Source organism: Caretta caretta, chromosome 17 (assembly GCF_965140235.1).
Source record: "Caretta caretta isolate rCarCar2 chromosome 17, rCarCar1.hap1, whole genome shotgun sequence".
Classification (NCBI taxonomy): domain Eukaryota; kingdom Metazoa; phylum Chordata; order Testudines; family Cheloniidae; genus Caretta; species Caretta caretta.
The window spans coordinates 4,355,367-4,382,168 of NC_134222.1; the positions used below are offsets into that span (position 1 = coordinate 4,355,367).

The window sequence follows — 26,802 nt, forward strand, 5'->3', positions numbered from 1 at the left end:
GCTGAGTTAACTTGCAGGTAATTTACATGTGTATTCATGAGAGTTTGCAGAGTTGTTTGGCTCTTTCCTGCCTAAAATTTATACATGTAAAAATCTAAATTACTTAGGCGGGGCCCTGATCCTGCAAACAAATATGTATGTACTTAATTTTACTAGTGTGAGTAGTTTCAGTGGGATTGCTAATTGTAGTGAAGTTAAGCACATGCCCAAGTGTCTTTAGGATCAGGGTCCTAAACGTAACCATCTTCCAACAGGGCTGGCAGGATCCTGGGGGGGGGGGGGGGGGGAGTGAGTGCATTTGCTCTCCATCTGCAGGATCCAGGGAGTAGGTTTGGGAGGGGGTGCCAGGTGGCTGACAGGATCCCAGGGGGTGGGTGGGTTTGCACTCCAGCTGCAGGATCAGGGAGTGGGCTTGGGGGGGGGGGCTGCGGCTGGCGGGATCCTGGGGGGTGGGTGCGTTTGCTCTCCAGCTGCAGGATCGGGGGGTAGGTCGGGGGGGCTGCGGCTGGCGGGATCCTGGGGGGTGGGTGCGTTTGCTCTCCAGCTGCAGGATCGGGGGGTAGGTCGGGGGGTTGCGGCTGGCGGGAGCCTGGGGGTGGGTGCGTTTGCTCTCCAGCTGCAGGATCAGGGGGTAGGTCGGGGGGTTGCGGCTGGCGGGAGCCTGGGGGTGGGTGCGTTTGCTCTCCAGCTGCAGGATCGGGGGTAGGTCGGGGGGCTGCGGCTGGCGGGAGCCTGGGGGTGGGTGCGTTTGCTCTCCAGCTGCAGGATCGGGGTGGGGGATTTGAGGCCGTGACCGGCAGGCTCTGGGGGCGGGCGGCCAGCGGCCCCTCCAGGCTCCGGGGGCCGCGGTCTCGGCCGTCCGGCGGCGGCGGGCAGCGCTGCGCGGCAGCGCCCCCTGGCGGGCAGGCCGGGCGCAGAGCAGGGCTCGGCTCTGCCGGCGCTGGCTGCGGCTCGCTCGGGGCTGGCGGAGCGGAGGCGGCCGGCGGCGCGGGGGGCATGGCGGGCGCGCTGGCGGAGGTGCTGGGCGAGGTGCTGGTGGCCCCGGACGGGGAGGAGGTGGCGGTAGCGGCGCTAGCCGCCCGCGGGGTCTCGCTGGTCGGGCTCTACTTCGGCTGCAGCCTGAGCGGCCCCTGCGCGCAGGTCGGCGCCAGCCTGGCCGCCTTCTACGGGCGCTTCAGGGGGGAGGCGGCGGCGGCCGGGGCGCAGCGGCTCGAGATCGTCTTCGTGTCGGCGGAGCAGGAGCAGCAGCAGTGGCAGGAGGCCGTGCGGGCCATGCCCTGGCTGGCGCTGCCCTTCGCCGACAAGCGCCGCAAGGTGAGAGCGCCCGGGCGAGCCGGACCGGGCACCGGCCGGGCCGGGGGGGGCTGAGGCGAGGGGGGGACCGGGCACCGGCCGGGCCGGGGGGGCTGAGGCGAGGGGGGGACCGGGCACCGGCCGGGGGGGGCGGGGGGCTGAGGCGAGGGGGGGACCGGGCACCGGCCGGGCCGGGGGGGGCTGAGGCGAGGGGGGGACCGGGCACCGGCCGGGCCGGGGGGGGCTGAGGCGAGGGGGGGACCGGGCACCGGCCGGGCCGGGGGGGGCTGAGGCGAGGGGGGGACCGGGCACCGGCCGGGGGGGCGGGGGGCCTGAGGCGAGGGGGGGACCGGGCACCGGCCGGGCCGGGGGGGGCTGAGGCGAGGGGGGGACCGGGCACCGGCCGGGCCGGGGGGGGCTGAGGCGAGGGGGGGACCGGGCACCGGCCGGGCCGGGGGGGGCTGAGGCGAGGGGGGGGCCGGGCCGGGGGGGGGCGGGGGGCTGAGGCGAGGGGGGGACCGGGCACCGGCCGGGCCGGGGGCCTGAGGCGAGGGGGGGACCGGGCCGGGGGGGGCGGGGGGCCTGAGGCGAGGGGGGGACCGGGCACAGGCCGGGCCGGGGCCTGAGGCGAGGGGGGGACCGGGCACCGGCCGGGCCGGGGACGGACTCTGGGGCGGGGGGGCAGGGCACCGGCCGGGCGGGGGGGGACGGACTCTGGGGCGGGGGGGCAGGGCACCGGCCGGGGGACCGTGAGGGGACACCGAGCACCGGCCGGGGGGCGCAGAGGCCCACGGACCCCGAGGAAGAAGGGGGGAGAGGGGCGGCGGCCGCCAGGGGAAGGGGGCTGGGGCGAGGGGAGTCGGGCCGGCGCCGCCTGTCGGGGAGCAGCCCCCGGGGGAGAGCAGCCGGCTCCCAGCGGGGGCTGCGGCCTGAGCTCTGTCGGGAGCCGGGTCTCCGTGGGGCTCTTGTACTGCCCTGAGGGAACTCCTGCGGCCCAGCCTCCTGCCCCCTGGCCCGGCGGCAGCCGCTCTTTGGGGTCCCCGTTTTGCGGAGCCGGCCGGCCCCCGCGGCTGGGGACCCTGCAGCAGAGCCCTGTCCAGGTGGGGCTGCAGCATCCTGCGAGCAGGTGCCCTGTCCTGGTCCCCCTCTCCGGGGTGCAGTCCGGGCAACCCCCTGCATGGGAGCTGAGAGCCGGCCCTGGGCCCTGGCATGCCCCGGGGTGCAGCTGGCTCTGGGGGAGAAAAGAAGTCTCTGCCCTTCCTGGTTCACTTCAGACGTGGATGGGCCGCTTGCGGGGAACTGCTGTGGGGCTGGGCACTTGTACCAAGAGCCCTCCTAGTTTTGGCTGCATCTGCTTTAGGGTCAGTTGCAAATGTGACACCACCATAATGGTCTATGGGAGTTGCCTGCTTTAAGCTTCACGTCTACCTATGTGGGCTTTCAGGAAGGGAGGAAGGGATCGCTTCTTTGTTTCCCTTTGTACCGAGATGTGGCAGGAGGAGGGTAGGGTGACAGAGTGATTTCAGTGCCACGGAGGTGACCCACGCACTGGCGCATCCCTCAAAAGCCCCTCTTGTTAGAGGAAAATGGAACTCGCATATAAAACCACAGTTAATGTTTTCACAAAAAGAAAAGGAGTACTTGTGGCGCCTTAGAGACTAACAAATTTATTTGAGCATAAGCTTTCATGAGCTACAGCTCACTTCATCAAATGCATTCAGTGGATGCATTCAGTTTTGCATCCCTACCGTTTTAATGCTGGAAAATCACTGTGCTGTAGAACATAGCATACGATTTCAGTATGGTCAGTAGAACATCCCACAGCATTTAGTGGGTGAGAAACACATCTGAAGTGTAAAATAGCATTTATTAAACTCCCAGTTTGTAGGGTTTGAATTTGTGGCTGCAGACAAATTGTCCTAAACGTTTAGTCAGTAAAACTGGTTGACACGCTCATAGTCGTGACCCTAGAGTAATCATCTGAATGACAGGTTTCAGAGTAACAACCGTGTTAGTCTGTATTTGGAAAAAGAAAAAGAGTACTTGTGGCACCTTAGAGACTAACCAATTTATTTGAGCATAAGCTTTCGTGAGTTACGTTGGTGCATCCGATGAAGTGAGCTGTAGCTCACGAAAGCTTATGCTCAAATAAATTGGTTAGTCTCTAAGGTGCCACAAGTACTCCTTTTCTCATCTGAATGAGTTATTTGTAAGGTTAGACAATACTTAAAATTGCCCATCACTTTGGCACAGGGTTGCTCTTCAGACTCTGGGCTTGTCGATACACAGTCATACCAGTTTAAGATTTGATTTCAAACTAGCTAAACTGATGCCAGAGGCTATGTGGATACTCTTGGTTTAGTTTAAACCAGACTTATTTTGCCTTAGCTGAAGTGGATTAGAAACCGGTCTCAGCTAACCTGAGATAAGAATGTCCACACAAGAGATTGCACTGGTTTAACTAAATTGATGCATGTTTGTGTGTAGAGAAGGCCTTGGATAAGTCGTTGATATGTGGGAATTACTAATGTATGTGTATAATATTTCACAGTTTCAAAGTACTGATGGTGGTTGGTTTGTGATGGCTTTTATGATCCTTCTAGAAGAAATAAGTCAAGGTTAGATGGTGTTTATAAAAGGAATGTTATGTTTTTTAATACCAAGGCCTGCTGCTGATTTTGCTGTGTTTAAATCAGATGTCAATTTATAAGCCATATCTAGGAGGAATGTGTAAATAGTATTTTATCAAATTGCATAAATGTGAAAAAATAAAATCCACTGCCCTTCATTAGGGGAGTGGGACAGAATCTTTGCTTGCACAGAATTGAGGCTGTTTATGTTTTTCATATATAAGCAAAAAGTAAACTTTTCATATGTGGTGTGGGAAGGGGAAAGGGAAGGAATTATGATGCGGGTGTTTGCAGTTAGAAAAGTCATTATATAAAAATGGTATTTTCTTGATAAACATCTTAGTTCCTGGGTGTGTTTGACAGTGAAGTGAGCAGATACAATTTAGTGTTAAAAATCCAGGCCCCAGACCTGGAATTTGAGGCACATGGGCAAACAGTGTTACCTCTGTGGGGTAAATTGACTTCACTGGGGTTCTGTACAGGTTTAAGGGATCTGATTGCAGAACTGGGCCCTTGGTTATTGTTAGCTTTACAAAGCCAATTCAGCTCCAGGGATGTGAGCGGGATTCTATCCTGAATTATGAATTATCAACAAAAACATCAGCTGGATTCAAATGATGATAGTAATTACCACTGTTTATTTAAGTGCAGATGAAATACTTGATGCTGTACAAGATGCAGACAGTCCCTATCCCGAGCAGTTTAATCTAAAAGACAGACAAAGATCAGAAAATAAGACACTGACAAACCCAGAGGCTGGAGTTTGTGAGAGGCAGTATGGCCAAGACTGGATTTGAAGATTCTGGTTTGAGTACGCAGCACTGTCAGATAAGAAAATTTGCTCTTTACAAAGCTAAAAATATTATGCTCTGAAATTCATTGAGAGCGAATGAATAAGGAGCCCTGCAGTATCATTTTTAGGCATCTTTTTAGACTATAACTACACCTGAGTATCTGAAAGTTATGGTTATTTCTTTGCCCTGTGATGAGAGGCTCCTCTACACTAGTGGTTGTGTACTCTTTACAGAAGAAAATAATAAGTTTGTGCACTTTGGAGTGGGAGCGGGTTCCCAATTGAAGATTTCCATCTGGGCTTTGATTAAAATTCTTACCTATAAATTCCAGATTAGATTGGATGCCTTGCAGCTCAGACCAGATTTCAAATCTCTTAAAGGTGTTTGGCTCCAGGGTTGAAGTTCAGTGTTTGGATTCAGGAGCCCTCTGTCACCATGCACCTGGGACTAAACAGCCTTCTCCTATCTCCGCTAAGGGTCTCTGAATTCCACGCTGTCTGGAGTCTTCTCTGTTCTTTAGGTGAAAGTTTCATTGTAAAGAGAAAGTCCAGTGGAATCTGGGTTGCAAGTCTGATGCCCTCTTCCCAAATATAATTTTATGCGTGTTGGGACCTAGAATTTTGGTTTGTGCTCATCTGCTGTCGAACTTGTCACTAAGGTCCTGATCCAGCAAATGGATAGACAACAGGCTTAACTTGATGACTGAGTAGTCCCATTGAAGTCCCCAGTTCTTGCACGTCAAAGTCAGGGGAACTACCTGTGCTTAAAGCTAAGCCTGTGTGTGTGTGCGCGCGCGTGCAGGATCAGGGCCTTCTTTAACAAGATGGAGTGGGAGGGCAACTTCATCCTTTAGAGAAATGGAAGTTCCAATTCCCATTCCAATTTTTGAAAAGTTTTCTCTAGCGTCAGCTTTTCCAGGCAGTTTGCAGCTCCTCTTCCTATTGGTGCATGAGAGGAAGATGGTTCCAATTAGTAGCTGGCATTTCCCTATAGAAAACAGAATTTTTAGCTGGTGGGAATTACATCTGGCATATTTTCTTTAAAAAAAAAAAAAAAAAAAAAAAAAAAATTCCCCTTTAATATATTTAGGTTTTGGGGGAGCTGTAAAAGTGGGAGGTGGCATTGACTTGACCTCCCATCTCTTAGATTGTGAGAAAACATTAAATAAAAAGATTACTGGATATGAAAATCTTACCCCAAGAATCCCTGAGCTATTCTGGCTTGTCTTTGTGTGGCATGTAAAGTAATTGAAGCTTGTGCTGTATATTTTCAAAACTAAACAGATGTGATGTAGCGTTGGAGAAAGTTTAAGCTATGGCTAACGGAGAATGTACTTGTAAGTTACAAGGGCAATTATGATAGGATATAAAATTTCTAAACAGCAGATTTATAACCTCTAGTTCAGATGGTTAGAAGTTTCCTGGTCTAATTGGTGGGTTTTTAAATAGTAGGTTTAATGATATGACTCATCCAGAAAAGTACAAACTTTCTGTTTTTCTCATAAGTATCATTTATTACAAGGGCCCGATTCTACACCAGTGGGAGCTGAGGGCACTTAGCATGTGTTCAGCACCTTGCAGGCCCTAATTTTGTTAGAAAATGTATAGTACCGTGACATCTGGAAGCCCCAACTGAGATAAGGGCCCATTGTGCTAGAGGCTGTACGAACATGCAGAACAAGACAGCTGTATAGGCTTGGCAGACAAAGATAATTTTACAAATGTGGAATGGAGGCACAGAGAGATTGACTTGATGAAGGTCATACAAGTATGTGTGGCAGAACTGGGAGTTGAACCTGGACCCTCTGAGTCACAGTCTGGTGCCTTAGACCTGAGTCTATCCTCTTCATGGGTAGTTGACTCAACTGCCAGGGTTGTAAGGTCTTTGGGGCAGAGACTGTGTCGTGTTCTATAAAGCCTGTAACACAGCTTCAGCTGCTCACAAATAATAATAATAGGACATCTAGGGTCCTGATTTCGTGCTCATTAGAGAGATTCCCTGGGGTCTTTTCTGAACGCCCAGGGTGGACTCATTATACCAGTACTAGTATTGCTACGGAGATGGGTGCCATGTAAATGTGCATAGTAATTAGCATTACATTTTGATCATTGCTCAGTGGGAGAAGAAAATAGTTGTGGTAAAAGAGGTTTTTTAAAACATTTCAAAAGATCAATGCCAAGTTTCATCTTACTCTTACATTTAAATGAGATCAGGATCAGACCTTGTTTGGTATTTGTACTGAACCTGATGTGTTCATCAGCACTATCCATGTTGATTATTAACCAACAGTGTTAGACCTATATATGTATGGAATTAGAATGTGCTTGCTGGAAGAATCTTGTGCCTTGTAGTGAGCTTGGCAGAGATACAGAAGATGCCAAATTTTCTTTTTAAAGTTATTGTTGTTGGAAGGAAAATGCTGAAGGCGTTTTGTGGGGTTTTGTTTTTTGGATTTTAAGTACAAAAGAAACATAAAAACATGAAGGGGCGGCAACCAGTGGTGAGTTTTTATTTTTCTGTAAAGAGTCTAGTGTATTTGTGTGTGCTATAAAATAATAATAACTAATGATTGTAAGGATAAAATAGCACTTGTGCAGTATGCCAGACAATATGACTGATCTCACATAGGACAGGTTGTTGCATAGAATGGACAGTTCATAAGGAAAAGAAATGGGGCTAAATGTGTGTGTTTTGATCCATCCAAGTTGGGTGGTTGGTAATGACTGTGAAACACACCTATGGTTCTGGATGTTTACCGCTTATACATTTAAACAAATGATCTGTCTTGGGTATTTATCCAGCCCCTGTAACAGAGCACTGACACAATCTTTAATCCTCACAACATTTTAACGTTGTTATCACAGTGCCCTGGTGGGGAAGTAGCATTATCCCATTTTACAGATAGGGTACTGAGTCACAGAGAGAGTTGCCCAAGGTCACATGGAAAGTTTGAATTGGAGCAGGGCCTGAATTTGCATCTCCCAAGTCCTAGGTTTGCATTTCCCAAGTCCTAGGTTTCATCAAACCAAGGAAGTCCTACAGCTGCCAGCTGTAACATTTATAATCCTTTGAAGTCAGTTATGTTCTTATGTGAAACTTCTGGATTAATTGTAACTGGAACAAGCCATTTTAACTGTGGCTACGTGAATATTCCACCCCATGTTGCTAAGGTTATTCTAGAGCAGCTATCACCATAATTACTGAGGGTGCCTCTGGCAACATTCTAAACGGAACCCAGAAATTGCTTTGGGTTCTTTTTTCTCGACAGTAGCCATTGCTGCCTGTCCTTGGGATAACTGGAATAATACCAGGTTAATACCAGTCAGTCTTGTACAGATGTTACATAGTGGCACATGCATTATCTAACCCTTTATCCCCCAAAGAAACAAAGCTGAACAATATGGCTGAAATATTTGACAGTGAATGAATTTTCTCTCATCTTAAAAAAAGTTGAGTGCACAGAAGAGATTGCTCCTCCCATCATAAATTTCTAACACATCATTAATAAATATTGAAAACCTCACTCCCCCCAGCACTCGAATTCCTACACCCCCAAAATCAAGACATAATCTCAACCCTGTGTTATTGGTAGCAGTGGCATGGCTGTATCTAGGATACCAGGCACTCTTCTTCTATTACCACAATAAGTTAATAGTGCTAATCCTGCAGTTACCAAGGATATAACATTTGGTGCTACTTGCAGCAACAAACTGAATTTGGAGAACATCAATATATAGCAATCATTGTCTTTCAAGCAGGAAATGTAAGGGTGCAGTGGAAATCAGCAAACGTCTAGACATCGGAAGACCTTTAGATTCTGAGCCATAGAATGTGATATTGTGGGTTTGCTCAAGAATAAAACCATTATGTGCTTTGTGTATTTGGGGTCTTTAACTTTGAATAGACATCCTTCAGTTAAGCTTTTGGATAGCTGTCGGCAGCTGTTGCTAATTGATTTGCCTTCTGATAATGATTGGAGCTACTGAGTGGAACATAGGAGAGAGAGATTGGTCTGTGTCTTTGTTTTTATTTAGGGGTTTTGGTTTAACATCACCCTGTTATCTGTTTGCATGAACAGCTGCTGAGTTTTGGAGAGTTGATTTACAAACAGCCTTAATTTCCCACTGTCATACAAGGCATTGAGAACCTCCAGTAATGTAAATGTTTCTCACATGGGTACATCTGTAAGTGTGGACTCATGACTGGACAACATCCTCCCAACTACTCCACCTTCATCATCCTGTCCTTCATAGAATCATAGACTTTAAGGTCAGAAGGGACCATTATGATCATCTCATCTGACCTCCTGCACAACGCAGGCCACGGAATCTCACCCACCAACTCCTGTAACAAACCCCTAACTTATGTCTGAGCTATTGAAGTCCTCAGATCATGGTTTAAAGACTTCAAGGTGCAGAGAATCCTCCAGCAAGTGACCTGTGCCCCACACTGCAGAGGAAGGCGAAAAACCCCCAAGGCCTCTGCCAATCTGCCCTGGGGGAAAATTCCTTCCCGACCCCAAATATGGCGATCAGCTAAACCCTGAGCATATGGGAAAGACTCACCAGCCAGACACGCAGGAAAGAATTCTCTGTAGTAACTCAGATCCCACCCCATCTATCATCCCATCACAGGCCATTGGGCATATCTACCGCTAATAGTCGAAGATCAATTAATTGCCAAAATTAGGCTTTCCCATCATATCATCTCCTCCATAAACTTATCAAGCTTAGTCTTGAAGCCAGATATGTCTTTTGCCCCCGCTGCTCCCCTTGGAAGGCTGTTCTAGAACTTCACTCCTCTGCTGGTTAGAAACCTTCATCTAATTTCAAGTCTAAACTTCCTGGTGGTCAGTTTATATCCATTTGTTCTTGTGTCCACATTGGTACTGAGCTTAAATAATTCTTCTCCCTCCATGGTATTTATCCCTCTGATATATTTATAGATAGCAACCATATCTCCTTTCAGCCTTCTTTTGGTTAGGCTAAACAAGCCAAGCTCTTTGAGTCTTCTGTCATAAGACAGGTTTTCCATTCCTTGGATCATCTTAGTAGGCCTTCTCTGTACCTGTTCCAGTTTGAATTCATCCTTCTTAAACATGGGAGACCAGAACTGCACACAATATTCCAGATGAGGTCTCACCAGTGCCTTGTATAATGGTACGAACACCTCCTTATCTTTACTGGAAAAACCTTGCATGCTGCATCCCAAGACTGCATTAGCTTTTTTCACGGTCATATCACATTGGCAGCTCATAGTCATCCTGTGATCAACCAATACTCCAAGGTCCTTCTCCTCCTCTGTTACTTCCAAGTGATGCATCCCCAATTTATAACAGAAATTCTTGTTGTTAATCCCTAAATGCATGACCTTGCACTTGACATTTCACTATTAAATTTCATCCTATTACTATTACTCCAGTTTATAAGGTTGTCCAGATCTTCCTGGATGATATCCCAGTCCTTCTCTGTATTGGCAATACCTCCCAGCTTTGTGTCATCTGCAGACTTTATTAGCACATTCCCACTTTTTGTGACAAGGTCAGTAATAAAAAGATTAAATAAGATTGGTCCCAAAATCGATCCCTGAGGAACTCCCCTAGTAACCTCCTTCCAGCCTGACAGTTCACCTTTCAGTGTGACCCGCTGTAGTCTCCCCTTTAACCAGTTTCTTATCCACCTTTCAATTTTCATATTGATCTCCACCTTTTCCAATTTAGCTAATAATTCTCCATGTGGAACCATATCAAATGCCTTACTGAAATCAAGGAAATTAGATCCACTTAGTTCCGTTTGTCTAAAAAATCTGTTACCTTCTGAAAGAAGGAGATCAGGTTGGTTTGACACGATCTACCTTTTGTAAAGCCATGTTGTATTTTGTCCCAATTACCATTGACCTCAATGTCCTTAACTACTTTCTCCTTCAAAATTTTTTCCAAGACCTTGCGTACTACAGATGTCAAACTAACAGGCCTGTAGTTACCCGGATAGCTTTTTTTTACCTTCCTTAAAAATAGGAACTATGTTAGCAATTCTCCTGTAAACTCAGGGGTTGTACCGTATGACTGACTGATTAAAAATTCTTGCTAATGGGCTTGCAATTTCATGTGCCAGTTCCTTTAATATTCTTGGATGAAGATTATCCGGGCCCCCAGATTTAGTCCCATTAAGCTGTTCGAGTTTGGCTTCTACCTCAGATGTGGTAATATCTACCTCCATATCCTCATTCCCATTTGTTGTCCTACCATTATTCCTAAGCTCCTCATTAAAGACCGAGGCAAAGTATTTGTTTAGATATTGGGCTATGCCTAGATTATCCTTAAACTCCACTCCATCCTCAGTGTTAAGTGGTCCCACTTCTTTCTTTGTTTTCTTCTTATTTATATGGCATAGAACCTTTTACTATTGCTTGTAATTCCCTTTGCAAGGTCCAACTTTACATGGCTTTTGGCCTTTCTCACTTTATCCCTACATGTTCTGACCTCAGTAAGGTAGCTTTCCTTGCTAATCCCTCCCATCTTCCACTCCTTGTAGGCTTTCTGCTTTTTCTTAATCACCTCTCTGACATGATTGCTCATCCATCTTGGTCTACAACTCCTGCCTATGATTTTTTTCCCCTTTCTTGGGATGCAGGCTTCTGATAGTTTCTGCAACTTTGACTAGAAGTAATTCTAGGCCTCCTCCGCCTTTAGATCCACAAGTTTTTCAGTCCAATCCACTTCCCTAACTAATTTCCTTAATTTTTTAAAGTTAGCCTTTTAGAAATCAGATCTATTTTTGTTTATCCTTCCATTTAGTTTGAACTGAATTAGCACGTGGTCACTCAAACCAAGGTTGTCCCCTACAACCATTTCTTCTATGAGGTCCTCACTGCTCACCAAAACCAAATCTAAAATGGCATCCCCTCTTGTTGGTTCAGCAACTGCTTGGTGAAGGAATCCATCAGCTATCACAGCCAGGAAAATCTGAGCCCTATTAGCCCTTGTCCTCCAGTCTATATCTGGGAAGTTAGTCTCCCATGATCACACAATTCATTAGTATTTACTACTTTAAAAATATTAAAGAGGTCTCTATCCATATCCAAATTGGACCCCGGCAGTCTATAGCACACCCCAAGCACTATCCCAGGGGAGGCTCTCGTAGCTTTCTTCCCTAATGTGATTTTTGCCCAGACAGACTCTGTCCTATCCATTCCATCACCTCTTATTTCTTTACAGTCTACCTCGTCATTGATATACAATGCTACTCCACCACCTTTGTCTTTATTTCTGTCTTTACTAAACAGCACATACCCTTCAATACCTGTACTCCAGTCATGACTACTATTCCAGCATGTTTTTGTTATCCCTACAATATCTGGTTTCACTTCCTGCACCAGTAGCTCTAGTTCCTCCATTTTGTTGCCGAGGCTCCTCACATTAGTGTACAAACATCTTCATTTTTGCTGTGTGGCTTCGCTCACATTCTTTACATGATTGGGCACAGACGTTCTACTGTCAATATTACCTATTAGATTGGTATGTATGCTGCCCTTCCGCCTTATGTCCATTCTCCTACCCACAGCTGTATCCTTTCTTATTTCGTTTTCTTCCATCTCAAAGAGAAAATCTGGCGTGGAGATTACCTGGGCATCTCCCACGAATTCCTAGTTTAAAGCTCTCTTGATCAGTTGTTCCAGCCTCCATCCTAGAAGTCTATTTCCCTCCTTACTCAGGTGAAGTCCATCCCAAGAGAACAGTCCTCTATCCATGAATGCTTCCCAGTGGCCATACATCCCAAAGCCCTCCTTATAGCACCACTGCCTGAGCCATCTGTTGAGCATCATCATGTTGTCACACCTTTGTTGCCCTTCTGTAGGAACAGGCAGTATCCCACTGAAGATCACCTGAGCCTCGATTTCCTTAAGCGTCTTCCCCAGCCTGGCATAGTCTCCCTTGATACATTCCAGCAAGAATCTAGCCGTATCATTTGTTCCCACATGAAGGATAATCAACGGATTCTTTCCTGGTCCAGTTAGGACCCTCCTCAGCCTCAGGTCCACATCCCATATCTTAGCACCTGGCAGATAGCACACCTTTCTGTTCTCTGGATCAGCTCTTGTTACAGGCCTGTCTAGTCTTCTCAGTAATGAGTCCCCAATCATGTAGACCTGCCTTTTCCTGGCAATGGTGCGATTCTCCAGTCTATTCCCTGTTCCATCTGGCTGCAAGTCCTCTTGATTGCTAATGTCCCTTGCAATATCAAGAATCTCACCTCTTTAGGTGGAGCAGCAGAGTCCATTCTGAATTCTGGTATGGCAAGGGCCATGGTGTGTTAGCAGGCAGGAAGTGGCTGAGGGTCAGGGGTTCTCTCTGGAGAGGGAGCTAGGTAGGGGTCACGTGTTTCAGCACCTTTCAGGAAGTACCTGATGGTGACTGAGAGGTGTGGAGTCACAGCACACCACCTAGAATCCTCTCAGAATGTTGGTCATGTACTCCATTGAGTAAATATATACCCCCCCCTCCTTTAACGTGCAGCTTAGGTGCTGAAGGGTAGAAAGAAGTGGGTGTGTAGTGGGAAAAACAACTAATGAGAATGTAAATGAATGTGTTTTGGGTGGGAGGCTGTTCCTTATCGTTCCTTCTCCTTACTTGCTTTTCCTGCTACATCCCCCCCCCCCCTTTCTTGCACTGTTGGATTGCAAGTTACACTTCTTTTGCATGTCCACTGGATGCTAAAGAAAGAGATGTAAATTACATGCTTTGCTCACTTGTTTACTGATCACTTTATACCATATTTATGTGTCTTTACCCAGATTTTTCCATGGGGGTTGTGCCGGCCTAACCTGTGTTCAATTAAGAAACAAGAACTTAAACAGCAACTCTTAGTTCTAATGGAACGTCTTCAAGTGTTTAATGACAACTGATGTGGTGTCATCTGAATATTGAGTTGTGGGTGCTGGGCGAGGAGGAATCTCTTCAGTGAAGTGCTTAATCTTTACACACACAGAAATGAAACATTATTAAAGATGCTCCCTTTGGGCACACAGTGTCCTGAGCATTGGCTCTTGTTTGCCTGGGTTTTATTTTTCTCTTCTGTTAGTATGAAAATGGGGCCTCTCTTAATGTGCTCCGTGGCCAAGAGAATACAGTCTCTTTTCTGTTTTAAAGAAAATAAATTTAAACTTTTGTGCACTAAGGCAAGGGAAAGGAACTCATTCTTATTCTTTGTCATGGCTGAAGTGATAAAATAAGGCTAACAGTAATATGCCAATAACTCCGGAACATGCATGCTGCATTTTAGGGACGCCACCCATGGCATATTAATAGAGGCTCACTGTTGAGGTCACAGAGTAACAGCCGTGTTAGTCTGTATTCGCAAAAAGAAAAGGAGTACTTGTGGCACCTTAGAGACTAACCAATTTATTTGAGCATAAGCTTTTGTGAGCTATAGCTCACTTCATCGGATGCACCGAATGCATGTGAGCTGTAACTCACGAAAGCTTATGCTCAAATAAATTGGTTAGTCTCTAAGGTGCCACAAGTACTCCTTTTCTTGTTGAGGTCAGTAGATAAGAAATGTGACCTACTTCTCTTACACATTTGCAAATCTCGCTCCATAACATCTTTTACAACAAATATCTTTTCACTATTTAGGTGGTTTTTTTTCTTCCTTCTTCTCAAAGCAAATTTAAAAAAAAAAAAATCTGTGCAAGAAGGCCATCCATCATATGACACACCCTACAATAACAAATGGCTGCAACGATTCAGGATTCATAAGGTGACTGGTGTGCAAAGCCTGGCAATAGTGAGCCACCCTCTCATAACAAGCCAGTGAGTGCCCAGTTGTGTGCGCGTGAGCAGTCATATGCAAGCTAGAAGTCACGTGTGGTAGAGACAGATTTCAGGCTCAAGACAAAGGGTGGAGTTTTATAAACAATAATTAAATCAAGGTTTATACAGTTATGAAAAATACAACTGTTTTCAGTATAAACCATGATTTTCAGCGGCTTATAACTTTGCCATTTGAAATCACATCTGGCCGAGACCTGGGGAGCAAGCGGTCAGTCCAGATGTAGGATTTGTCTTTAACAAAAGATTTCGTAAATCATGTAAGCAGCTTTTGAGTTTCAAAGTAAAACACACACACACACACACACACACACACACAGAGTCACTCTCAGCTGCTGTCTGACTTGGTATTTTTGGTGAGGGGCAGAGGGGCTGTGAAATTTTTGGATCATGGAGACGTATATTTTAAAATAGTGCTCCTTTCCTGGCATGAGGACATCCCAGTGAATGACATGGTGGTAGCAGCACCAGCAGGTGGTTGTTGTTGCTTTGTTCCGTGATTCTGAACAGAGAAATGGGTGATGTATGAAGGCAGCCAAGAGATGCCTATGTGCTGTTTTTCATTGTGACATTTTAATCCAGATGTGGAGATGACAAACACATTTTTAAAAAATGCAAAGTTGATGATTTTGTTTGGTTTTCTCAGTTTTCAGATCTCAAGATTTCAACTTTATTGAGATTGCATTGGTTTATCACAGTTTATTCCCATGCAATTATTCCTGCAATTAAATCCTATCAAGTGTCCACCGGTATGGATTTGGTTGCAGAAGAAGGGCCTATGGATGAAATCGTGGTCCCACTGAAATCAATAGCAAAAATCCATACTGACTTTAATGGGGCCAGGATTTCACCCTATATCCAGCCATATGCTGCTTTAGTTCTTCTACCCAGAGGCAAAACTGTACCTTAAATATCTTGCCTACATGCTGGCACTGCGTTGTTTTCCTCCAGTAGGCTATCACAGAGAATATAGGGCCCGATCTAAAAGCCCCCCATACTATGATGAAATAATAAGCATGCTCTCTGGTTCATAACTGGTAAAAAATAATGGAACTTTAACTACTGTTACACACAATCAAGTCCTGTAATGGAACCCTGTGGCTTCTGTGGCGTTCGGGATGAAAGCTGGCATACATTTTGTATTGCCTTAGGGTCGTGCCTTTTAAACTATAGCCCTAAATTTTTGAGCAATTTTAATATGAAATACAGCAGATTTTCTCTTATTTTAAACATTTGAGGCAAATATCTAACATTACCATCTGTAGTACTGAGAGAGCTTCCACAAAGTGTTTCATTGTTAGCAGACACCAGTTATGAGAGAATCAAGGAATTTTTCTGCAGTTCGGTATTTTGATGCTTCCTCTTGAACAGGCTTTTAATGTTATAAAGCAGCCTATGGTAAGGTTAGCTAGCACTGTTTGGGTAGGGTTTCACTTCTTTTGCATTTCATCTGGGTGAAATTCTGTACTTTGCATTCTTGTTTTTCAGCAAAGTCCTCAGCATGGAAACTGGGGTATGGTTTTAATCTGTGTAGTCAGAAGATACTGCATTTTTTTAGTGTGATCAGATCAGGACAGCTCCTTCCCCTTTCTTCCCCCCAGATCAAGACTGCTTCAGCATAACACTCATCTGTTACTCGTTGCTAAAGTTTTGATGTGAAATCTAAAGACATGGGCAAACTGAAACGCTTTCAGAGGGTAAATGTGATGTGGCCAGCTGAACTCTGAATTCAAAAGTGTTTGACCAACGCTTGTCAACGCATTTTGGATAGTTAGAACTTCTCTTGTGTATGAGACACATGTTCTCTTTCTCTCTTTGTCTCTTTTTTTTTTTCTCTCTCTCTCTCCTACAACCCCATACTCTCATCCTCACACCCACATGTTGTTCTGGACCAAAGTTCCAAGGAAAATATTCCAAAGTGATTTTTAACTATTCTTCAAAATGCAACTTTGTGTCCTGTCAGCTGTGTGGATTTATGTTTGCTGCTTTGATTTGGCAGTTAATGGTTTGTCATTCTTTTAAAAAGCTTACACGCTATGGGAATTTGTGATTTTGATGCTTTACAAAGTAGAGATGTTGAATTAACTGCAGCTTTGAACTCTCCAAGGATAATTTCAGACCTCCTGCTTTCAGTGGGTAACAAACTGACTGCTGAGCTTTTAGGTTGGATTAAATATTGAATAACTAAGACTTTATAGTTTGCCTTTTTTAACCAGTTCTGTAACACATTACAACACAATGGAATGGATCTTTGAAATTTTGATTGAAATGTTTGTTCTCTACATCAGTGGATGTCTTTGTCTTAATGCCATCTCAACAGGAGAATAATTAGGTTGGAAAGTAGACAAAGTAGAGTGATTTCAAATATTGTAAAACTAGTTGAAATTATTATCATTACTATTATTTTTGTATCTATAGTCTGTCTTGAGTTCTTTCTTTTGGAATAGATTGCATTAACCAGCATTAAAGTTTTATACTACTTTAATCAGAGCACCTCTGATCTGTACAAACTTCAGTAACATCTCATAGCTTTCTGAGAGGTAGGTATTATTACAGCCATTTCACTGAGGAGTAACCTGAGGCGCAGAGAGCTAAGGAATGTGGCCAGGGTCACACAACAAAGCCATGCCATTGCAGATAATAGGACTCTACCTCAAGAACCCTATATTTTAAATAGACAAGACTGACACAGGGAAATGAAGTGACTCAAGATCACACAGAGACTCTGTTGGGGAATCTGGATTTAGTTCCCAGTTCTGGACTGGGACTTCCCAGTTCAGAGCCAAAATTACAACATTATCCTTCACTTCTGGTTTGTTTAGCTCCTGGGAAATGAGGCGCAGGTATTGGTGTCAGCAATCCTCCTTAGCTAGATGTTTTTTGTGCAGGGCATCCCTTGCCTGCTTTTGTGACTGGTGCTGTGGGGAACATTAGAAGTCCTGAAACCAGATCTGCAAAGAGCATGGGAAAACATGGCGAGGGACAACCTGATTCGGAATTAGAGAACAAGACCAGATAGTGGCATTTGGTGAGTGCTAAAGTGGGGGGAGCTTTACTCTTCTTAATGCTCCAAGAATATCACGCTCTTTCCTATAATACAACTTCCTTTTGGTGCTACATCTTCCAGCTGGCTCTCCAAACACTTTAGAGGCAGGTAACACAGTTGCAGAGTTAAAACAGTAGCAGAGGAACTAAAGCAGTGTGGCAATGGAGAAGCTGAGAAATGAGCCGATGAGGTGGAGAAATAGACATAAACATACTAAATTCACTAATGGCAGAGAAGTGGGGTTAATGAATAATGCATATGGATGTACCCCCCACTACAGTGTGAATACCCTGCGTGTTTGCCCAACTATAAACTAGTTGCACTTCCTGAGATCTGCCTGAGATTTCCTAAGGAAATGTAATGTCTTACTGTATAGTACAGAGGATTAAGAAGATGCAGAAGTAACTGCCGAATACTTTCATGTCTGTATTAAAACACTGTGAACAGTTGAAACCAATTGAAGATGTTGAGAGTTTGTGGTCTGATCTCAGAATTACTTGTTCTCATTCCGATTGCATCAGGACAAAAGGCTGAGATTTTGCAATGCTCTAGTCTGACCTCCTGCTGGGAATACAGTTTGCAGCCCTCGTCTCAAAACAAACACTCCGGAGCCCCTGAAGAAGTACAGCAGAATGCAAGAGGCTGCTGCCTCTCTGCCTGAGCTGTAGAAGAGTGCATTTTAAAAAGGACCATAGATTGTAAATTTAGGAGGAGAGGAGCTGATTAAGAAACCCAAAGCCCCAAATGATGTCGTGTAGATGATATGGGCCAAAATAACTGCAGCGACCACAAACTATGTTTCCAGCCCAATTACAGCAGTAGGAGGGGATGGAAGTGCATAAGTGGAATCTCAGAAAAGCAAATTGAGGACAGAACAGACCTTGAAGTGCTCACTCCAAAGCTGAATGAATGCCTGGAATGAGTGATTGGGCAAGGTTACCGGAGAGCTCGGAAAACATCTATGTGACCCTGGGAAGAGTGCATAGATGTGAATGTCAGATGGGGGGAATAGGGTGGGTTGAAAAGGAAGAGTTTGTTCCGTGTATGTTCTGATAACGGAGCAGAAGTTGAGCTACCCTGCATCCTATGTCAGCTTGACCTACAGAGAGAGAGAACACTCCACTGAGTTCTCTGGAAATGTTTTTTCTGCCTTTTAAACTGTGACTAACCCTGACCTTACAATATTTCAATCTGGAACCAGAGTGCAGAGGTCCCCATTTAAAAATCATTTGCCAGCACCATTTTTTCCCCTGTTCTACATGCAGAGGAAAATGGTGGCATCATGAGATCTTAGTGTGTGGTAGCTGTTGGCAAATGGCAGCATTGTGGAGACCACTGTGTGTCTGACTCGTTCCACAGATGATGAGCATGAGGTGGGGTTGACAGCTGGAATGTAGGAGTCAAGGGATCTTCCCAGGGAGAGGATTAGAACTGGGTTGGGTTTGACAGGTGGAAAAGGGGCCCTCTGTGTCATGCTTTCAATACAAGAATGTAAGAGTTGGGTGAGATTTAGAAAGATAATTTTTCTTTTAATTGAGGGAAGAATAATGCAACTGGTCCAAACTGCAATTGCACAAGCAAGCTAGGGAGAGAGAGAGAGAAATTCTAGTTCTGTCTGGATCCAGAGAGACTCCATCGAAGCACAAAATTGAACTCAGTACATCATCAGTATAAATTCCGCTCGCACTGCACCCTAGACAAATGAGATTAATCTGACCCAGGAATCTAAAACCCATGTACAGTGCATGCAGATGGGGTTAGGGTCTCACCCCCAAAGTCCAATTCCAGCAGAGCTGTGGGAGCTTCTTGGAAGGAGCATGAAATCTGTTATAACACATGCTGATGATCTAGTGACAAATCCAGGCTGCTAGACCTTCTAAACATGAGCCTGTGAATTTCCTGATGGGGCCTCTCACTTTGCTCTGCCTCATGCTTATGGTTTCAGTGCCTAATATATTTCCATACATGGAAGCATTCCTACCCCAGCCTGGGCTAATACTGACATGCCGTTGCATCTGGAGGTTCATTTCTTGCAGCTGACACTATACTAAGGCAGATCTCTGAAGTTGCTTTTAGTTTAATATTAATGATACGAACAAAAGTCTCACACATCTGATGAAGTGAGCTGTAGCTCACGAAAGCTCATGCTCAAATAAATTGGTTAGTCTCTAAGGTGCCACAAGTACTCCTTTTCTTTTTGCGAATACAGACTAACATGGCTGTTCCTCTGAAACCTGTCACCCAGCTTACTAGCCAGAAAAATCTGTCATTTCCCCTACCTTGCAAGGGTGCTGGGAGGATTAACTAGTTCCTCTTTCTGCTGAGCTTTGCAGATGCTTATTATTTAAATTAGGAAGGGGCCCAAACCACTCGCTGTGCCCACATCTGGCTTTTATATCTCCAGAATATGCAGAACCAGCCTCCTTTTTATTGGACCCCCTGTTGTGTGCAGTAGATGTGCACCTCCCCATACACATGCCCTCCTCCTTTTGCCCCCTTCATCATGTCACAGTATAGGTTCCACCATCTTTTTTTTCCTTCTTCTTCTGCCCATCAGCTTTCTCTTTCATCCTGTTTGTTTTCTGTATAGTCTTTCTCCTCCCTTCTCATCAGTGATTTATGCTCTTCTCCCCTCGTCCTGCTCTTCGAGTTTTTTGTCTGCTCCCTGCTCTTGGGGGCTTGCCCTCTCGCTCGGTAGGGCTGTTACTCCTGGGCTCTTGTGGTGGAGTTGAATGTCAAAGTAGCACAGAAGAAAGAGAGGCTTGTGCTGGTGAGCTGTTGTATGAGCCCAGGCCTGTTTATAATACCTCCCTCGGAGGAGGTGGGTTGTGAGTTTTTAATTAAATGTTTGTAAGTGCTTTGAGATCCACTGCATAAGGGCAAAGTTTTTAAATAAAACCTGCAGACCTGTGCCACCCGTGGTGATATATTTGAAATGAAAATGGCAAGATTCAGTCAGTGTGATCTCAACAGCTGGTATTTCTCCCCCCCACCCCACCCTTTGATGGTTCAAAAGAATTATTCTGACTCTACTCTTCCAAAAAAAAAGAGAGCGAGAGAGCAAAATGGTGCTTTTATTAGTGTTCGCTAGCAATCTGAGTTCCGACCCCTTCTGCTCCTAGTTAAAAGATTCCATGCTGTGCTAGAAATATAGAGAGAGTGTTTCATTTGTGAGATGCAGAGTACTTTCCTTGGAGTTAAGCGTCCACTTGCCAGACTCTGTGTGACCTTGCTGACCTGTTAATTGTCCTGCAGTCAGTGATGGCCGGTCCTCTGTATGTGTATGTGAGGAGTAAATTACTTAGTGGCTTTTGCACTGCTTTTCCCCAGCACTTTCTGCCGGTTGGGCAGCAGTGCTGTGTGCTAACTGCTGCAGGGCTGCTTCTTGGTCAGGCAGGCATCTTTGAGGGCTAATACTGTGGCTTGTTCCTCTTTTCACTTGGCTGTTCCTTTTTTAACCCAGTGCTGGGCACAGCGGAGCCAAAAGATGCAGCAAAGCAGTATTTGAAATGAAAAGGGAATGGGGTGGTGGTGGGTAAAATGCACTTCTCGTCTGAAATAAATGAGCTAGTTTAATAATATGAGGAGAAGGAGAATTCTAGTTAAAGCTTCACCATTTGAGTCAAACCAAACTGGCTTTGATTTTGACCTCCTAATTGATTTGTTTCTGCTCCAACCCAGGCTGGGTCCTGAGGCTATAGGTAGGGGAGTCAGCGAGACACTGTGGCTGTCTACATGAGTTAGCCAGTTTATTTTTCACAAATAATCATTCTCTGACTTTCCATAGTGCCTTCAAGCAGCACAGTACCTTTGTGAGTGAGGTAGGCCCTGTATCCATTGTGTAAATGGGCAGTCTCTCTGTGTCTCGGTTTCACTGACAAAAACTAGATGGAAATAGAACCCAGGAGTCCTGACTTACAGTCCTGTGCCCTAACCACAGTCCTTCCGCAGGAACAATACTGTGGCCAGTTCTTCATACCTGTGTGCTTACACATGGTCCTGAGGAATCTTGGCATTGGACACGTTGCCAAGGCATTTGAGACACTATTGATTTCACATGGCTTTTTTGGACTCTGCTTAGACATTCTGAGAGCAAATTGCAGGGCACCAGACCATGAGCACAACCTAGGGGTGCTGCCTGGATGTTTGGCTTGCAAAAAAGCACTTCTCATACCAAGTAACACCTAAGATTATTTCAACAGGGCCATGGTTTAACCTGTTTCTTTTCCAAGTAGTCAATGACAGGTCTGTACAAAACTGCTTTCTTGGCTGCTACCTTACATGCCTCTCTTTCTTAATGGAATAATGTTTTAGGAGTTTACTCAGCGGCATGTAAGTCTACTTTTAAGACCCCCTTCTCAACCCTTAATGTGAGCTACTATAATTTACGGTACCATAGGCCAGGAGTGTGATCTAGTGGTTAAAGCAGGGGGTTGTGACTCTGCCACTGTCTCATTGTACAACCTTGGGAAAGTCATTTCACCTCTCTGTGCTTCAGTTCCTTCATCTGTAAAATAGGGATAATCTTGTGGGTATCTCAGGTGGTTTTGAGGCCTTATAAAAGAAAGTGCTTTGTGATCGTCTGCTGAAAGGTGTGATGTGTTCTTCCAAATATTCTCCTGAGAAAGCTGTGTTGGAAAAGAGGGAAGCTAAGTAATTCTTCCAGCTCTCCCAAGGAGTTTGAGGTGACATGGTTGACTGTCATGCTTAGAAGATGCCTTTAGCAAGACAAGGTGCAGCAGAAACGGGAACCAAATCCCTTACCCTGCCCTGCATCCATTAATCTTGTAGCACCCATTGGAAATTTAGTGTAGAAAGGGATTCAACTGTATAATAAGTAACAAATTCCCTAGTCCCGTTTGGCAGTAAGTTTTAGTGCCTTAAGCTTGGTTGGCTGATCTCAAAGCACAGGATTTAGAGGGAACATTTGCTGACTGGTTTTCTTAATGCATGTTTTTGAGAAACGAAGCTTTATTTCTGCAATGGCTCATTGCCTGTGGATGCCTCCTGCTGTGATTATACGGCAAGAGAGACATTTAGTCTTTTGAGTACACTGGAGCCTAATAAATATATATAGTTTTTTTAAAAAAGAATATGGCAGTTTCAGAGAGCAGCACATATGGTCGGAAATTGAGGGCAGAGAGGACTTAAGTGCTAGCGTATGGCATAACTTTGATTTTTAAAAATAGGAAAAGCTGTGGGCTGCTGTATTAGCATTTTTTTCTCCCATCCACTAAACACTTCCCTCCAAAGACTTACAGGCCATCTCAAGCCTTGTCTAACATCTCTGTCCCTTTAGCCAGCCCATGATGCAGACTTTGTAGGCTCTGGAAGGACCTTCACCTGTGTGTGTGTGTGCGCGTGAATGAGGTGACCTTTGTGGGACAGCTTTATTTTCTGGCTTACACAGTTCAGCATTGTCGCATTCTGCAGATTGCACTGATCTTTTCTGATGTTAAACCCTGTTGGAAGGGTTTAAAGAAACAAAATATAAATCCAGAATTTTACCCTAAAAGCACTTTTCTCCCTTTTCCTAATTGGTTAAGGGGTGATTTGATCATAGTCTATGACAGAAATTTGATAACAGAGCTCTTCAGTCTAGCAGACAAAGGTATAACAAGATCCAATGGCTGGAAGCTGAAGCTGGACAAAATGAGATGCAAATTTTAAACAGTGAGGGTAATTAACCATTGAAACAGCTTAGCAGGGGTTGTGGTGAATTTACCATCACTGGAAATTTTTGCATCAAGATCTGATTTTTTCTGAAAGATCTGTTCTAGTTCAAACAGGAAATAATTCAGGGAAGTTCTATGGCCTGAGGTACACAGGAGGTCAAGCTAGGTAATTACAGCCGTTCCCTCTGGCCTTAAACTCTATAAATCTGCAATATAGTAGGTGCCCAGGAATCCTGTGGATACGTGCAGCTCTCCGCTTTCATTTCAGATTTAAAAGTGAGAGCCTCGCCCTCCTGATTGTGGAGAAAATCTTAAAAACACTAACTACAGTTTCAAAACACAAATGGCTAATGAAAAGAAACCAATGTATTATTTTTAAAATTGCTTGATTTTTAAAAGCAAATCTCATGGTTTTTCAATGCTTGGGGTTGGCGATATTGCAGCTGCTTCTTCCAGCAGCTAGTTTTCCTCTCTCTGTGTGTTTTCAGGGCTAGGTCTGTTTTACACAAACAGGACATTACTATACTAGCGCCTGGATATGACCGTGCTTGGTGCCTTACAAATACTGGACATAGCATCAAAGTCAATGTGTAGAAGGTGAAGGGCTTGAGGTATAGGGTTGACCTCAACTAGTTCCACTGCAATAAAAACTATAATTTCTTATCTTCATTAGGGTTTCCCATCAGGACAGTTATCGTGATGTGAAAAAAAATAACCTTTCTATGAAGTGATGACAAAGCCAATGCGAGTTTGACTCTAAAGTCTATGAAAGTCAGATCAGACCTTACGAGAGTAACTGGAATAGTGGGAAAAGATCCTGTCCATATATGTGGCTGTCACCAACTCTTCCATCCTTAAATTCAAGTGGGTTCAATTGTGCTGGCCTGTCTAGTGCGTAGCTGAGCTCTTTTTGACCTGCTGCTCAAATAGATCTGGAGTGTTAAAGTTAAACTACTTAAATTGTTTTCTCTAGGATGTGGTGATTGGTTGGACTCTTTCTGCCTTCAGCCTTGTGCTTTCCTGGCATACCCTAGGTGCATTGTCTATTAGATGGCATTGCCACACCTTAGTGGGGCTTTAATTTTTGTCCTGATTAGATTTGATCTTGGTTAGCTTTTATTTTGCTGCTGTTATCCCGACCAGATTCCAGCCTGGGTAACTGCATTTTCTTATCTAAACTCTGCCTGCATTTTCATTCATGTAGAGAATTTGTCACATACTGTCCTAAACACTTACTATTATTTGTATGACAGTAGCAGATAAGTTACATTTACATAGTTATTTTTAGCATGGTAGTGCACACTTATAAAGACCTCATTCAGTATAAGTGACCTTCGGTGCTAGGTGCAATACAGAGTAAAAGATAGTCCCTGCCCCAAATCTCTTACAGCCAAATTAAGACAAAATTCAACAACCAAGCAGAAGGCAATGGGGCTGGGTAGTTTCAAGCTGGTTAGTTTATGTGTTGTAAACTATCAGATAAATATTGCAGTCCCCGCTGGCTGCCTTCTAGCTGTTACCAGCTGGCAGCTTCTTGTCAGTATCCTGGGTAGCAGTGGGTCTGGTCTGGAGGACGAATTGGAAGGACGAGGACAGGGTAGCAGCTCTGTGCACTAGTTTCGATAAGATGTTCCCCACACAGGGGGAAGAAAGCCCCAGAGGTGTTGTGGGAAGAGTGGACACTTGGGTGATGAATCTGGCATGGTTGATTAGTGGAGGGGGCAGGGGCTATTGATAGACATGAGTGGATAAGTAGTGAGGGGCTAAATTGTATTTCCGGGAAGTTGCTGTCCTCCAGGTGCTTTGCCTTGAAATCACAGTGAATGCTGGCATTTTATTCCATTTTAAAAATAAAATGCCCTATTAACCCCGCATGTTTTATGTTTTTCTTTGGCTCTGGTTGACAGTCTGCCTGTCTTGGGCCTCCATCCAGAGTTCTCCTTTTGATGTTTATCTCCAGGAGAGTTTACTGGAGTCTGTATGGCTGAGAATGTGGAGTCATCTGGGTAAAAGCTGATTTCTCTTTTGCAAATGGGAGACAACAACAGAATGTTCTCCCTTTGTCAGTTCCCATCCCTCTAATAATGAGCCATTATTATTTATTTATATTAAGGTAGAGTCTAGGGCCCCAGACATGGATCAAGGGCCCATTGTGCGAGGTGCAGTACAAACACGTAGTAAAGGGACGATCCCTGCCCCAAAGAGCATATATTCCAAGTAGACATCTCTTGTGACTTTCATCTGAGTATCCCAAAGTGCTTTATGAACATCAATGAATCGATCTGCCAGCAACCTGTGTGAGGTGGGTATTATCCCCATGTTACAGATGGTGAAACTGAGGCTCGGGGAGGTGAAGTGATTTGTGCAGGTTTATGGCAGAGCTGGAAATGGAACAGATGCCTTAACCCCAGTACCAGGCTTTAACCACTTGACCCAGTTTCAAAGCCCTAGTCTCCAAATATTTCTGAAATCGTCACTGCGTTGAGATCAGGGTGACTTGGATCTCCAGGGTGTGGCTGGGTGCTTTCATCACAGTTGCTGGAGACACGGCCTGCCCTGCAGGCTGCTGGGGCCAAACAAACCTCAGCTTTATTGTCATGGTAAGTTTTACCCAGTAGCTTAGCAGGGCCTGAAATGTTCCCCTTTGGCCTTGTTTGGCTTCCCTGTGACCATAAAAGCTGCACATGTGCTCTCCAAGGCAGTAGCAGGTGTGGTAATGAGCAATATGGAGATGTTGGTGAGAAAACATTTATTGTGGCCAAACTCTTGTAGCTTGTAGATGATGTTGGGTGCAAGGGCAAATCATTCTGCTAACTTGGGCACAGGTCACTGACTTTTCCTTGGACTCCATTGCTGTCTGGGATGGGTTTTTGGAGCTGGCATGGAGATTTGCTTTGGTACTTTGTGGAGTTGGTACTTGGCCCTCATGTGCCCAGGTATTGCACTCTGAGCAGCATCTCTGTGGAACATACTGTTTTTATGCACAGGAGAGGCCTCCCTTACCTGCTTAGTACATCAAGTCCTGGTCCCCCAGAGAAAAGCATGCCTTAAAGCAACAGCCAGTAAACAGCCAGGGAGGAATGCAGCAGCCAGCTACTCAAGAGTGGCTAAACCTCAGACAAAGACCAGCTGTTTCAGTCAGCAGTTAAAGAACCTGAATGCTTATACTCCAGATGTTTCCCAGTCCAATAAAATGGGTGTTTCTTGCATACATGGTAGTGCACAGGGTTCACGCAAATCTCTGGCCAAAGCTCATTGCATTTTTCTAAATGTTGTTTTGTGGGGCGGAGGGGTTTGCATTAAAACCGAAATCTCAAGTTTATTCTGCAGTGACAGTAAAAGAGGGGATAAAGAATATCTTTCATATTCCTGTCTTACTGTAAAAAATCTGGCCCGGTGCACTAGATCTCTGAGTGACTGTACAGACCTCCTGATGTCTGCTGTGGAAAATTTATTACAGCAGTGGCAGTGGCTACAAAGTGCTGCCTCCTTTGGCCAAACGAATCCAGAACTTTGCTCCTTGTCTTTAGGAATC

The 26,802-nt window shown here is 45.2% G+C and overlaps 1 protein-coding gene across 1 annotated transcript in view; it reads left to right on the forward strand.

Moving 5' to 3' along the window:
* The first annotated feature begins 955 nt into the window (after positions 1-955).
* NXN (nucleoredoxin) overlaps positions 956-26,802 on the forward strand; it is a 99,580-nt gene continuing 73,733 nt past the window's right edge. The window contains exon 1 of the mRNA XM_075120781.1: positions 956-1,314. Within this exon, the coding sequence (XP_074976882.1) occupies positions 997-1,314 (318 nt within the window). The 5' untranslated portion in view covers positions 956-996. The remainder of the gene's footprint in view (positions 1,315-26,802) is intronic.